Here is a 15,406-nt window from a genome sequence, read left to right as displayed (position 1 = left end):
ACATAAAATGCAACAAACAAAAAAGAGGGAAATTATTGAAGGAAAGTTCTTCATTTACAGTCATTAGGGATACTTTTTTCCATTTTTGGGTTAACGGAGTAAAAACCTGAATATATGGAAAATAGATGTCCTTCAACCTACATTGCAGCTGAAAGACCTCCAAGCACTTTATTTTAGGCTCACGAATTTCAACCTGCCATAGAGTCCCACAATTGCTTACCAATAATATACCCTAATAGTGTGAAGTAAAACACATATTTGAATTTTAAACCATGCACCATCTTGTAAGTGCTGTCAGCATGATGGATAAGATAATGGATAAGATAATGACCCAAGTTTTATGAATTGTCAATCGAATGAAATATTATGGATAAGATAAATTACATGAAAATTTTATGTATCATGGACTCATAGCAAAAGTAAAAAAGGGAACAAATGAAGATATTTTATCAAACAAACATAGCTGCCAAAGTTTTAGCATGAGAAACCATAATCCAAAGTTTTACAAACCATGATCCAAAGTTTTATGTCATGGATGTTCAAATAATGAAAATTTTCCATTCATGGTAGAAAAAAGCGCAGCATGATTTATGTATGCTCTTTACAGTAGCGAACATTCAACAGAGGCGTGATTTTAAATTTCTACAGCAACCGACACAGAATAACCGAAATATTTCTGCTTCCTCACCGAAACTAGTACCAAAACCAAAATCATGTGTATTAATGCTATACTATATCAGTATGTGTTATATATTTAAACTTATATGAATTGCAGGTGAAATCTAATATATATGTATATATATTATGTATACATTTTTATAAATGAATCATATGTGAAATGCTGTATGTAGAGAATCATCAGACATGTGCGACAACGCATGTCACCAGGTGTTTGATGTTGCCAAATCATTATGAATGGTTTTCTTGCTTATGTGATCGTATCTAAGTGTGTATTTGTGCTTATTCTAGCATTTCTTGAAGTTTCATCTTAAAATTCTACCATTTTCATATGTTTCCACACGTTTCCGTAATTTTACAGGAATTCTACCGAAATTTCCAACCAAAACCAATATGTTTATGTTTCCATGGTGACCGAAACTAAAACTGAAACTGAAACCGAAATGTAAAACATTGAACAAAGGTTCTTCTTAGCATTGGGAAAGGGGATTGAACCAGATGGTCATGAGCCATCATCAGATCAGGTGTGATTAGGAGCATATGTAAATGTAAATAATCATGTCAAAAGTAACATGGGGCCATTAGATCAGGAGAAGCAGCTACAAATATATATTATCATATTAATAATACAACAAGTTTGTTCATTTGTAGATACCTCCAGAAACACAATGTGCCCCCAGTGCATGTACATATTTAGCTAACCATACACTTACGACATCACGCACAAGTTAATATCACACTCCACCACATTCCTCTTAATGTCAAATGATGCTATCAACAATCCGACCAGCTAATAATACAGTAGAATCTGTAAAAGTAGAGAGATAGGGTCCATCATATACATACGTAAGTTGGGTTTTGGTTTTTCCTTATGTATGTAGGTTTATATTAGTTTTTGGGCGCTGATATCCTCCCCGTCACCCCTCTTAACAGTTTCTGTGAGAGTGGTTCACTGGTTTAGGATAAATTCCATTCCTTTTTTCCTTTTCTTAATTGTTTATAACTCACTTAAGTGACTTCTTTTGAAATGGACTCACTTAAGTGATATGATTTATGAAGTAGGCCCACCTGGGCATTTGAATTAAAAAGGTAAAAGGTTGGCTGGTTGGGCTTTTCCATCCTCAAGAATTCTTTCCCCCATCCTAATGAACTCTCTCACTTCTGCTTCATCTTCTTTCCTCCATTTCGTCCTTCATTCTTGCGTCTGCAGATTTCTTCTTCTTAATCTAATTTATGTACACTTTTATGTCGATATGTTTCACATTATATAGGAACTCACGTGGCATACCATTATTCACGTGAATAGTGATGTGAATAATGAAACCCTATTTGTGATGTTTGTCCATATAAATAATTAAAAGGGGTTGTAGGGTTCAGACTTTGGAACCCACGAACTAACTTCCTCTCTGCTCGTCTCCTCATTTTAATCTCTCTTCTTCCCTCATTTCTTGATACATTTACAGGGCTAAATCGCAACTTCGTATCAGAGCTTCAAGATCGATAGTCGTTGCTCCCCTTTCTTTGAGTTTTGAACCTCAAGGTAACATCTTAGGGACGTGCATCTTAGGGTTGTACGGTTGACGCAGTTGTAAAGACACATTCTTGGGATGATGAAGAGCCAGATTTTTTTTTTAAATGATACGAAGACCTAGATTCTAGATCACATGAACATACAATGTGATTTATACATATTTTTTGGTAAACTTTTGAAGCAAGTTTATATTAAGGTTTCTTCAAAAATTGAAGAAAAACTCAGTTTGGGGTTTACGGCAACACAAGTTTCTAAGGGGGATTTTTTGGGAAGCGGCGATCTACAATTTTTTTGCAAAGGATTTTTCACCCAAACTAATAATTAACTTGTATGATTCCGAGATCTATTGAGATTTTGAAGATTTCACCATTTCCTGTTGTTAACTTACCAACTTCTCCAAAAGCTTAAGCTGTTGGAGAGAGGCATTATTTTGCTTTTATACTTTAACACTCCCCCGCACGTGTGGCCCACTTGGCAAACACGTGGCACATGTGGTCCCACTTTGGGCCGACTATCGCATGTGGACTTTTGCTATCTGGGAGATTTGAAATCAAGACCTTTGCTCTGATACCATGTTCACTTACCAACTTCTCCAAAAGCTTAAGCTGTTGGAGAGAGGCATTATTTTGCTTTTATACATTAACACCTGTGAAAAAGGATCTCTTCTCATTGTCACCCCCAAGCTGTAGTAATTGGCGAGGGAGAATTTGTCAAATCGCTACAGTGGCTACCTGAAGGACTTTTTAGGTTTCAAAGATAGAAGATAGTGACTATTGGTGATTCAAAAGCCACTTCCAGGTGTTTGGGACTCCAGGTAATGCTCCTCTGGCTAGAAACTATGTGATCCAATATACGTCAAGGTTACGACGGTGAAGTTTGATTATTCAAATTACCTTGAATGGTCCTAATCTACGAAGATGCATACTAATGGCGGTAGAGGAAAGCTTGGGTAGTTGACTGGTCCGTTGAAAGGGGGAAATTAAGGTAATCAGTGAGCCATGAAAGTAGATGATAAAGATAAATTATGATGTGCTCACTGTGGGAAGACTCAGCATACTAGGGAAACTTATTGGGTATTGCATGGAAGGCCTCAGAGGTTCAATAGGAACAATCAAAAGGGAAAATTACTAAAGCCAATTGTCAATACCTGAAGCCTACGAGCTGACAGTACCACCTACAAGATCCCATCTTGTCATTGCTCCCAACTCAATTGTTCCAATGTCTAGATCAAACAGTTTCTTGCATCACAGTTGGAGCAGCTTTGTTACCGGTTGAATCAGTGAGAAGGATCCACATCCTCTTCAACCTTGGCTCAATCAGGTACTCCATCCGCTAATCGAATGTGTCGGACCTCATCGAGTCCTTCATGGATTATTGATTCTTGAGCACCAAACCACATGACTCCAATCCATTCACTTCGTATAATTTGCTTTATGGTCAAGAAAAGGTGTGCATTGTTAATGATTCGTTATCCATTAACACAAGAAAAGGAGAGATTGTAATTAGTTAGTAACCAAAAATCTGAATTGCAATATACTAGTTTTCTATTCGTTAGTAGTTTAATCAAAAAACTGAATTGCAATATAACCTTTTATACTTTTAACCATTTTTACTTGTCAATTGTCATATAATTCAGGACCAAGGTTACCTGGAACGCAATTCGTTCTGGTATGGGAACGGGTACGGGGTACGATGGTAGCCCGGTACGCGGTAGGAAGAGGGTAGGCTAAGTCGGTTCGCTATTTCGAGTCGCAAGGCGGTTTGGATGCTCTGGTGAATATATATATATATATATATATATATATATATATATATATATATATATATATATATATATATATATTCATATATTTTTACAAGAATATCATTCTATAGTCCATACTACATACATTTAATAAACAAAACCGAAAACCTTATGTATGCCATTCACATATATTCAAAATGGAAATTCCAATTCTAATCATATCCATAATATATAAAATTTGAAGAAAAAAAAAAAACACACACACACACACACTAATCATTTGAGAATGCAGGCAATATTTAAGTGGCTATGCCCGGCTGTTTAAAGCACAATATTTCTCACCTTTTGACGACAGTATTTAAGCGGTTGGGTCGGCTATTTAAAACACAATATTTCCCACCCTTTGACAGATGTTTAAAAAAGAGGTGCCAATATCATAGGCTTGTGGTCGGCTTAAGTGGCTTTATTCCTTCCACGATTTCCCTTCTCCTTCATCTCTTATGCCTTTTACAAGCTCTCTCCTCTCTCTCTCTCTCTCAAACAAGTCGGGAAGGATGTTTTACAATAGTACATCGATTGTATTTCCAGAGGAGATCTTCAATGGAAGTTAATGACAAAACAAGTTTCACGTTAGTCTCTACCTCTTCTCTCTTTCTTCATTTTTTTTTCTCTTTTTTCGCCTCCAATTGGTATGTTTAGATTAAGGCCGGAATGAGAGTGTTTTTTTTAGTTCCTCCCTTCTTCCCTCTCTATGCATCTCTCCCTTTCCCGCGGGTCGCCCGGGTCGCCATTTTTTGCGATCCGGGTAGCAAACGACCCATGTTTCGGGTCGTGGGACCCCGGATCGTGGGTCAGAGAGTGGGAGGGCGACCCTGGTAATATTGTTTAGGACGTGGCACGAAGGAGAAGATTGGTAGTGGTCATGAAGCGACTAGTCTTCATCTCCTGGACGCATATTCTCCACCAACACTTCAGTCGAGTAGTAATCATAATGGTTTTAGTTCCAACCAAATTAGGTCGTGGCACATCTAGCGAGGACGTCCTTCATTTGCGTAGGTTAAGTAGTTATCTCGTGAAATTTCGGTAGAAATCCAGTAATAAAAAATTATTTTAGTAATTCCCAAATTTCGACCTAATAATATTTAAAAAATATCAATTTTTCGAAATTTTACGCCGAAATTTCAGATTTCGCCAAAATTTCGGTTTCGGTCCCAACTAAATCCGAAATTTAAAACCATGGTTCGAAGTCAGTGACATGGGTAGTCCATGTCAGGTCTGTCAAATACAGCATTGATGAACTTTGTTTTCGTTGAGTATTAACAGAAGTATATCTTCATTTCACAATGTTTACACTGATGGCTTCTCCCTGATTGGCTCTACGGATGGCTACTATTACTTTACTAGATTTGTTGTACAATAATGTATCACGTGAAGACATGGGATGAAGTACCGAGAATTGCCATACTATTCCAAAAGATTCAAGTTATTCATTTTGAAAAGGAGAGAAAAAAATGATGATCTAATCATGAAAAAGAATATCTTGATGGGGAATCAATAGCAACCTTGCAAAGAATAAGATAGTTTTCCAAAGTTGAAGTGTACACTCCACAACCAAATGGAGTAGCAACAAGAAAAAATAGACACTTACTTGACGTGACACGAGGGCAACTGATGAGCATGGGAGTTCCCAAACGTTTTTGGGCAGATAGAGTATTGAGTACAACCTACATGATAAATCATATGTGATCTACAATTCTTCATTTGATATCTCTTTTATAAGCCTTGTGTCCAAATCAATCTGTTTTTGTATGCATGTGCTCTATTTGAAACCAAATCGTACAAAATTGGATCCTAAAACTATTTGCGGTGTCTTCATAGGATACAATCTTGTCTCAGGGAAACATATCGTCTCCACGGATGTTGCTTTCTTTGAGTCATTTCCTTATTTTTCCTCCTCGGGTGCCTCACTTAAAGAAGAAATGACATGTGCGATGAGATACACCTTCGTGCTCATATTCCTATTCATGTTCTTCATTCCTCTACTATTTCAATCCCAAAAGAGGTGTACGATAAGGAGTTACAAGGGTATTCCAAAAGAAAGAAGACCATTGAGGAGAAATGACAAATTTAATCCTTTAGAACCATGCCGTTCCAAGTTTCAGTTTTGGTATGTGTTTCAATCGTGATGGAAATGAAAACATGACGGTTTCATATGGAAATTTCAGTTGAAATCCAGTAAAATTACAAAAAAAAATGTACATATGAAAATGATGAAATTTCATTAAGTGCTATTAGGAAAAATGTACACATGAAAATGTACATATGAAAAATGTACATAAGCACAAATGCAGACTAAAAAACCGTCATACAATAAAAACTACCCATAATGGCTTAACAACATCGAACACCTAGTGACACGCATTGGCGTGCATGTCTGATGCAATACATACCACATTTCTCATGCATTTCATATATGTGTGTGCGCGTGCGCGAGCGCGTGTGTATGGGGAAAATAGTTTCTGAGTGTCAAAAACTCATGTGGGCCACATTTTTGGGGTGATCCAAAGCATTCATTTGAAAGGCCCTTACATAGATAGGGTGTGTACAAAAAATCACGTCCATAGGATCATACTAACCCATCCAAAAGTGGAAGGAAAAATGGACAGATAATGTTTCTCCACAAATCTGCCCATTTTTTTCCCTCCACAAATGGAAGGGTAAGGATGATCCTAACCACCTGATTTTTTGTGAACACCCTATCTATGTAAGGGTCTTTCAAATGAATGCTTTGGATCACCCCAAAAATGTGGGCCCACACTATTTCTGAGCTCGAGCTCGGATAAGCTTATTTGAGCTTGACCTCAGAAACAGTTTTCCCTATATGTATTTAGACATAATACATACCCCGCATTTCACATGCAATTCATATAAACATAGCTATGTAATACGTACTAATGTAGTAGTATACCACTAATACACTTATTGTTTCGGTTTCGTAATGTGCTTTGATTTCAGTGTGTGTTTTAGTGGGATGGAAATGAAAATATTTTGATCATTTCATGTCAATTTCATTGAAATTTAAAACTGTGTATTACAAAAAAAAAGGAATATTTAAAAATTGTGTATTTCAAAAAAAAAAATGTGTCCAGTACTTCTGCATACATTCTTATTATTTATTTTTATTTTTTGAAATGGTACATTCTTATTACTTTTATCCCCGTTCTTGGTTATATTCCTCCTATTCATGTTGGTTCTCTAATTCATTCTAATGATTCCAACCTTCTCATTGCCCTACATAAGGGAAAGCATCTGTGCATTCTAATGTACTGAATTATTAAACATGCATGACACACATGTCACTAAGTGTTCAATGATATTAAACCATTACAAAATGAATGGCTGTCTAGCTTATATGATGGTTTCTAAGTATGTAGTTGTGCTTATTCTCGTATTTGCTCAAGTTTCATCTTAAAATTCATCATTTGCATGTGTTTCCATACGTTTCCGTGATCTTACAGGATTTCCACTAAAATTTTCACTGAAACTTTATTGGTACCGAAATCGAAACTGAAACCGATATTTAAAACCTTGGTACCGAGATGGCGGATGCTATAAATGAGAATTATTATTATTTTTTGAATGGTTCTATAAATGAGAATTATTATTATCAATTTGAACCGGGTAGATTCCTTTCACCTTCTTCATGAAAATTTTCTAAAGGATTCATTTAGCCGACCCGGACAAGGCTTTGTTGACTTGAGTTGAGTTGAGTTTATATTCTTTAAGACCATTAATGGGTTTCCAAAACATTCTTTGTGAAGCAAATGTGAAGGATGACACTTAGACGAAAGAGGTACTAAGACTAAAGTTATCCTCTCTCCATCCCTCCATCTCTTTGGGTTGAGAGAAACACTTTACCAAAATACTCCTACCTTGTAGAAAATAAGTAAATAACAAAATTAGTTGTCTTACAGAAAGTGACTAAAATAGCCATACATGTAAGTTATGAAACATTATTGTGATCCCTAAAGCACTCCAAAGAATGAGAAGTGATTCTTGCTTCCAAAATGAGAATTAAGAGAATGCTAAAAGAACACAACCAAAGTGGTCAAAACTGCCATATTTCGGAACATTTTTCATTTTTTCCCATCTCCTTCTAAGCGTGCTGGTTGGGGGCTTCAACATGGCCTATGCTTAAGCCTATTAATTTTAACATTATCAATATTCCAACTCATTGTATGGTGTTCCTTTCAATACATTCCAACTGACGGTTATCTACTACAACGAACCAGCTGGAGGTTTTCACACTAAGATTAATGCATGAAACATTTCTTTCTAGATTATGGAATCCTATACTTGCACGTCAGAATTTTCTTCTGAGCATTTTCAAAGTTGAATCTTGCATAGGTAAAAGGAAAATCTTCAAGGAATGAAAGGGATCGCCACCCAAAAGATAGGATTTGGCTGTCTCACAAGAAAACACGCCACAAAACAATCACGGAAAGACAAGAAAATGAGTTTTAAGGAAATTTCTATAATAGATACCTTCGTGAAGCTACCATGAGGTGACATCTTGATTTCAGAATCCGAAGGATCCCTAATGCCACCATCAGTCTACAGTATAATCCAATTGCACCATCAGCTAAAAATTAAACTAAAGGTAAAAGATATAAGCAAGGAAAGTATATGAAAACAGTCATACCAAAGAAAAAAAGGAAAGAAATAAATAACATGAAAAAGGAAAAAAGCATTTCAAATTCATGACCAGAAAGTATTACCCTCCAAATGCCTTTTGAACTGAGCAAAGCTTCTCTCTCAAGAAGTAGAGTATAGACTTTCTTTGATTCTTTCGTCTTGGAAGAAACTAAAGCACGCCTAACAGAAACATTAAGGGAATGAAATGGAACTATGAACCAAGTCATATCTCAATGGAACTAATCGAAAAAGCAGAACACATTCCATAAATGTTGGTACCTTCCCAGATGCATTGAGGCAATAGGTCCACCATAACCAAACATACCGAAAAATGGCTGCATATACTCCAAGCAGAATTTTCAAGAGAACACAAGAAATTTTATAAAGACGGTCTACAAAGAATCATTTTGGAGGGAATTTGAAATAAACAAATTTAAGGTACAAGACTAGTAGTTTTTTCAATTTTACATTTTAAAACATAAGACACTGGAAGTCATAACCATGATAAATTGAAGAATTAACCACAGCCAATAAAAATACACTCTATGGTGCTCAAAAGCTATGTCAAAATTAACCATGAAAGTTTTCTTAATCAATAGAAGTCAACCAAACTACTATTGCCAAAAATAAATAATGAAAAGCATCTGATTCAGCCTAGTCAAACTGGCTTTTGGCCCTACTGACCCGACCAAAAATTGGTTTGAATAGCCAAATTTTGAGATGCCCAAATATACGCATTACATAAAGTTTCAAAACTTACCATTAAATATGGAGGTTTTCCTCCTACAGCTAATCCTCTAGATGACCTATGATTTGAGGAACCAATCTTTCCCCTAGAAAAGTCGCAAATGACAACCAATCAATCCTAAGATCGATGCAGCTCCAACAAAGTCTAAAAGGTTAAACAATAGAGAGAACATACAGGACACAAATATTTCACACATCATGAAAAGCCTAGATCCAAAGCAGCATAAGAATTATGAAAAGAGAAGAGAGCATGCCGGGCATAGACACTTACTTTCTTTAAATGAATAATGTGTTTTTGAGATTATATTGATAATGTGATGTTTATTACTATTACATAATACTTCCCATATGAGCATATCATCATTTTTTGTATGCATTGAATATGTTCTGTCATTTAAACACTAAGATAGATGCAGCTCCAACAGTATCTCAAAGGTTTATATAGACACCAATATTTCACAAGTGCCATGAACAGTGTGCGGAGCGGTGGCAGGGATGGGGGATTAGATTTTCCCCGAGGGGTGGGGACAGGGATTCCTCGACAAACCCGAAGCAGAGACGGGGAATCTTCCTTGAGGAAGGGATGGGGACAGGAATGCAACATCCGGCCCCGCCCTGCCCCGTTGCCACTCCTGTTCCTACTACTATAGTGGATCATCTACATATTTGATCCAGGCGGATTACCAAGACGATGAGGCTAGTTAGGAACCATAGGAAAAGCTCTTTCAAGAAGGGGAGAATGACGTGAATCGTAGACACTATATTAGGCGGGGCCATACCCGTGGGACCCAGCAAGGGCATAATGCTATTTAGGGATTTTATTTCCATGTTATTTACTTTTAGGAATTTTATTTCTGTGTTATTTAGGGAGTTAATTTTTATTTTTATTTGTTGCCTATATATATGCATGATGGAGTGAACTTTGGGTCCTGATGGAGTGAAATATGGGCAGCTTCTGGAATATTCAAGCAGATTTTTCTCCCCTTACTATTTCTCTTCCTATTCTCTGCTTCTCTTTCTTCTCTAGGCCAGCATCACTCCTCTTAATTTCTCAATCATCTTCTCTCTTTCTTAATTTGTTGTTCAGGATATTATAGATATTTTTAACATTGTCCTCATTTTGGCTCCAGAAGTTGCCTTGGTTGAAATTCAAGGTTTTCTGCTAACAAATAAGAAACATTTTTACCAAGTTGCTCTTTCTTTTAAATCAGATTTCTTCTGATCAGACCTATAGGTGTTGGTTTAGAACTGCTTGCTTCGAAGATGTCTGGTCTGAGAATATTTTAAAATAGAATTGGATCTTGTCCAAGACAATGTTTGACAAAGAAGAGTCCGCATTTAGGGCACACTAAATTCACTCTTCACTTTGCCCAAAGAGCTTGATTTACATGAAATTTGAGGTTTTTATAATTACAAATACCAAACAAAAATGACAATTTTATTCTAAAATTGAATTTATTGAAACAGATCAGAAGGCATTGAATTTTCCCCGTACAGCATTTGTATCTGATATTTTTAAATTGATTTGAGATTGTTCCAAAATAACTTCAGATCATCATCCCGTTACCACGGTATTGAATCTTTTGGTGGCATGTTTGGTTCTCGCATTGTTGTAAATTTCGTTTCATTTTGCCCGAAATGGGGGAACCATTTCGGTTTCGGCCAAAAACTGGAACGAAATGGGGGTCCATTTTGTTTTGGTCGAAATTTCGGTCAATTTCGGTTATTTCAACCAAAATTTCCGAAATTCCGGATATCGGCCGAAATCTGTCAACTTGGTTGTTTTGCTTCACTGCCCTTGTCTCTTATTGGTTCTCTTCCCTTCTTCTGTTGATTTGCTTCACTCCCCTTGTCTCTTATTGGTTCTCTTCCCTTCTTCTTTCCTCCTCTCTGTATACATGTAAAGTCATTTTAAGAACCATTTACTTAAGATTTACATGTAAATAAGGGAAAACCCCCCATTTGAATCTATCAAAAATAGTTTCAAGACCCAAATCTAAAAGGATAAAAAGCCATCTTTCCCGTTCTAGTACAAAATTCGAAAAAAAAAAAAATGGGTGGAGTCAAAATCTTAACTTCCAAACGATGGGGTATTTTTCCAATTTTAAAAATTCATAAATTCTATCATGCCCAAACATTATTAAATCCCAAAAGTCCGGTAAAAATTTCTCATAATTTGGTCTCTAAAATTTTTTCATCTTGTCAGGCACTGGTCAACACACTAGTTAACACAGGCATTTCAGATGATGGTGATTTTCCTTTAAGTAAATGCTAAATCTTTTGCATATTTTATTCATTTAATTGTTTCTTATATTCATTTAACAATTTCTGATTTTTTGGGATTTTTCATATTTCTAACTATTAAAAAATTCCCTTGTCGTAGCGGAACAAAAAGTTTCAAAAGAAATCAGAACGAAATGACCTAAACGTTCCATTCTACTCACCAAAACGAAACGGCAAACGAAACAAAATTTACAACTAAGGGTTCTCGTCAAGACTCAAATCAATAAAATGCATTTTTCTAATGGCCAAGGATTTCATTAAAAAGACCGAAATGGTCAAAGAATATACAGAAGAAATAGGAAAATGCACAAACAATATACAAAACTAAAGGAACTCCAGAATGTCAAGGATGAAGAAATCATAATGCTCTACGATCTCCAAGTGAACTCCGCTTTTGGCCAACGTATCCGCCACTCCATTGGCCGATCTCCTAATATGACGAAAGGAAATATTGTTTAAACCCACAATGTCCAAAATCTCATTGAAGAAATCCACGGATCGCCAAGGAAAAGAGTGGGAACCGGATAACCATTTAATGAAATTAATGCTATGTTTGGTTGCTTGGGGTGGCTCGGAGAGTAGTGGAATAGGAAGTCAAAGGGAGGAGACAAGCATTTTGATTTGCCTTGAATTACCTCGAAAAATTGTGTAGTGGTGTTTGGTTGCGCGGCATATACTTGGAGAGTAGGAGAAAAAGTTGGGGGTGTCATTACCAATATAGGGAGAGAGGAGAGAGAGAGAGCATCATTCCCTACAAAATTCAACCATAATTCTTTGCTTTTGGAAGAAGGGGACAAGAAAGAGACAAGTAATTATTACATGAGAGACATCCAAGGGAATCAAAGGGAGTCCAATGCATTTTGGCAACCAAACGTGGAATGGCATGCCAAATACAAACCAAATTCTGATGGCTGCCGAGCATTTGTGCAACCAAACGAAGCATGAGGGAGTCACCTTCCACCATAACACAATTGAGGTCCATCCTCCCCCCCCCCCCAAAAAAAAAAAAAAAACCACACACACAAATAATTTAATCCCCTGATAGGCAGCCCACATTTCCGCCTCGCTCGAATCGGCTATTCCAATGCTGGCCGGACCGGGGTTGCCAAGAATTGAGGCATCGAAATTCAATTTGAGAAGACCCCCATCTGGAGGCTCCCAATCTTGGATGATAGTGGTAGAAAAATCTCGGCAGTGGAACACACCAATCTCCAACCATTCCATAAATCAAAAGGGGACACAAAGGAGAAGCTATGGAGGGGTTTTGCCCAAAACATCGAAAGAGCCATCATCTTAGAAGCCAGATAGGGGGCACTTTTTACCACTCCTTTGAATATTCTAGCATTCATTTCCTTCCATAATACCCAAACAACCGTTAAGAAGAAAATATACCATAAAATTTTTCCTTTCCTCCTCTCCAAGGAGAAAAGAACCAGCACTCCAACGCGTGTGAGAAGTCCAGGGGGAAAACCCAAGAGATATCGAACCTCTTTAAAACACTGCTCCATACTTCTCTAGTATGGGCCGCCATCCAAAAGCGTATTCAGACAGTGGATTTCTTGAGGTAGAGAAACATGTTGATCATTAATCATTGTGCACTTTGCATTGAGGATGAGGAATCGGTTAATCATCTCTTTATCAATAAAATGCATTTACAACAAGAAATTCAGTATATTGGGACTGAAATAATTCACCAACACAAGTGGTCCCAAATGCCACCAATTTGAGAACAAGGGAAAATTACACTATGATATACAAAGTCAATCTCAGCACTCAAGCCCAAAACATCCATAGCATGAATCCAACATTTACTAAAAAATGAAGCCTCCCATGCATTTATCCGACTAAAAGAAAATGCATGAACATGAAAACTACAGTATGCCTATATTTTTCATTTTACAAGTTCTTAAACAACAAAATGTAAGCATTCAACAAGGAAAGAATTTTGGGTGCACACTACGTGAAAGGCATTGCTACAACATACCAATTCACAAAATTATAGCTTGGTAAAAAAAAAGACAAATACCACTTCACAATGGACTTCTTATCGGTGCCATCCATTCCTGGCCCTGTATCAATGATTGAAATCCCATGCTCATCAATTGTCACACTGCGAAAAACAACCAAGGACTCAGAAATTAAAATAAAATATGAATTCATGCCAGTAATAAAGCTCAAATGCAATGAACCAGAAACAAAGTAGGAAATAAGTCATACATCCTGAAGCCAAAAAAGGTAAAAATGTGTATAGAAACGTAAGAATTGATTATTTGAATAATTAGATCTACCCGTATCCTTGAGAAGACCAACAACTTATGTAGACCAATGATGTCAAAAAAAAAAAAAGCCCGTGCGAGAATCACATTAATAACAATTTTTTTTTCCTTCGAATGAAAAAGCACATTAAAAACCCCATCATGCATGATTGATAATTCCATACGCGTATCCTATCCCCGCAATAAGTCCCCACCTGCACCTAAAATGGCTCAAAGACTTGACCTTTGAGTGCAGCATAATCTAGCCTGCAGTCTCATTACAAACACCTCAATTCTCCAAAATATACAAAAGCACTAGAAAATCTAGAATAACTACTAGTATTTCAAAATTATGATGAATGAATTAATGAACTCCATATAAACATTAAATGCATGGGAGATTCCCCCTCAGACAGACAGACACGCACACGCACACGCACAATTCGAACAAAGAGGGCTACTAGGGAGGCTACTCGAGATTCACACACACACACAAACGGCGCACACGTGTGCTCAGCGTTTTCCGATGAGATTTCCTCCAGCATGTGGCTCCACACAATCAGATAGGATAGGGAATGGAAATCCAACTAGATTCCAACACCCATCGGTCTCGAATCCAACCGAAAACAGAGAAGTGAGGTTGTTGAAATATTCCCACAAGAAAAATAAACATTAAACATAGATTGACATGATTTCCATAGAAAATAACAAAAAAAATGCTGGGTTACAGTGTCCCAATAATTTGTAAATATTACAGCCACCAACAAGCTCGAATCCAGCCAAATATTGTGTAGGAAGGTTATTGGAATATTCCACACCCCCACCCCCACGCCACCCGTACACACGACTGAAAAAAGAAAAGAAAAATGGAAAAAAAATGGCTTAAAATGATTTTCATAAAAAATTACAAAAAATAGGTACACACGTTATCAAATTAATTTCCCACGAGAAATCAACCACCAACAAGCTTGAATCCAGCCAGAATCAACGAATTCATCATCAAAATGTCGACTTATTGGCATATCGAATTCGCACAAGATACATTGGAACATGACTATAGGACGAATCCTAACATGTCCTGCACAAATCCGTCCTAGCATGTGATTCGATACCCTTCCCCCAAGAATCTAGCAAGAATCCATGGAGGTTGTTGCTGGACACTCCACCCTCCAAAAAAAAAGGAAAAAAAAAAAACTACAAGGATGATTTTCAGTAAAAAAGACAGGTATACCTTTAATTACGAGGTTCCAACAGCCTCGGACAGCTTCCCCAGAAAATTGTCGGCTTCTAGGATTCAAAAATCCTTGTCTTGTGGACCTTTTTTGTCTCCTCAAACGTCGACAACCGCATGTGGTTTAGAATAAACAAAGAGACAACAAACAAAACCCTCTAGATTCGTTTGCCTTTATGTAATCCCTAAAATATCCCAAGTGAATCCGTCTCAAGACGCAATTCGACAATCTGCTACCAAGA

General features: G+C 36.9%; 1 protein-coding gene across 1 annotated transcript in view; it reads right to left on the bottom strand.

Annotated features, from left to right (window-relative positions):
* GMI1 (gamma-irradiation and mitomycin c induced 1) overlaps positions 1-15,406 on the bottom strand; it is a 76,642-nt gene that overhangs the window by 51,772 nt on the left and 9,464 nt on the right. Inside the window, exons 6-11 of the mRNA XM_077370697.1 lie at positions 13,705-13,788; positions 9,409-9,481; positions 8,928-8,983; positions 8,732-8,828; positions 8,499-8,567; positions 107-193 (exon numbers count right to left, since the gene is read on the bottom strand). Coding sequence (XP_077226812.1) covers positions 107-193; positions 8,499-8,567; positions 8,732-8,828; positions 8,928-8,983; positions 9,409-9,481; positions 13,705-13,788 — 466 coding nt within the window. The remainder of the gene's footprint in view (positions 1-106; positions 194-8,498; positions 8,568-8,731; positions 8,829-8,927; positions 8,984-9,408; positions 9,482-13,704; positions 13,789-15,406) is intronic.

Source organism: Tasmannia lanceolata, unplaced genomic scaffold (genome assembly GCF_043159265.1).
Source record: "Tasmannia lanceolata isolate RefF3 unplaced genomic scaffold, GAP_Taslan_0.1 ptg000037l, whole genome shotgun sequence".
Classification (NCBI taxonomy): domain Eukaryota; kingdom Viridiplantae; phylum Streptophyta; class Magnoliopsida; order Canellales; family Winteraceae; genus Tasmannia; species Tasmannia lanceolata.
Note: the sequence above shows the minus strand (reverse complement) of the source record. Positions and strands in the feature narration are given on the sequence as shown.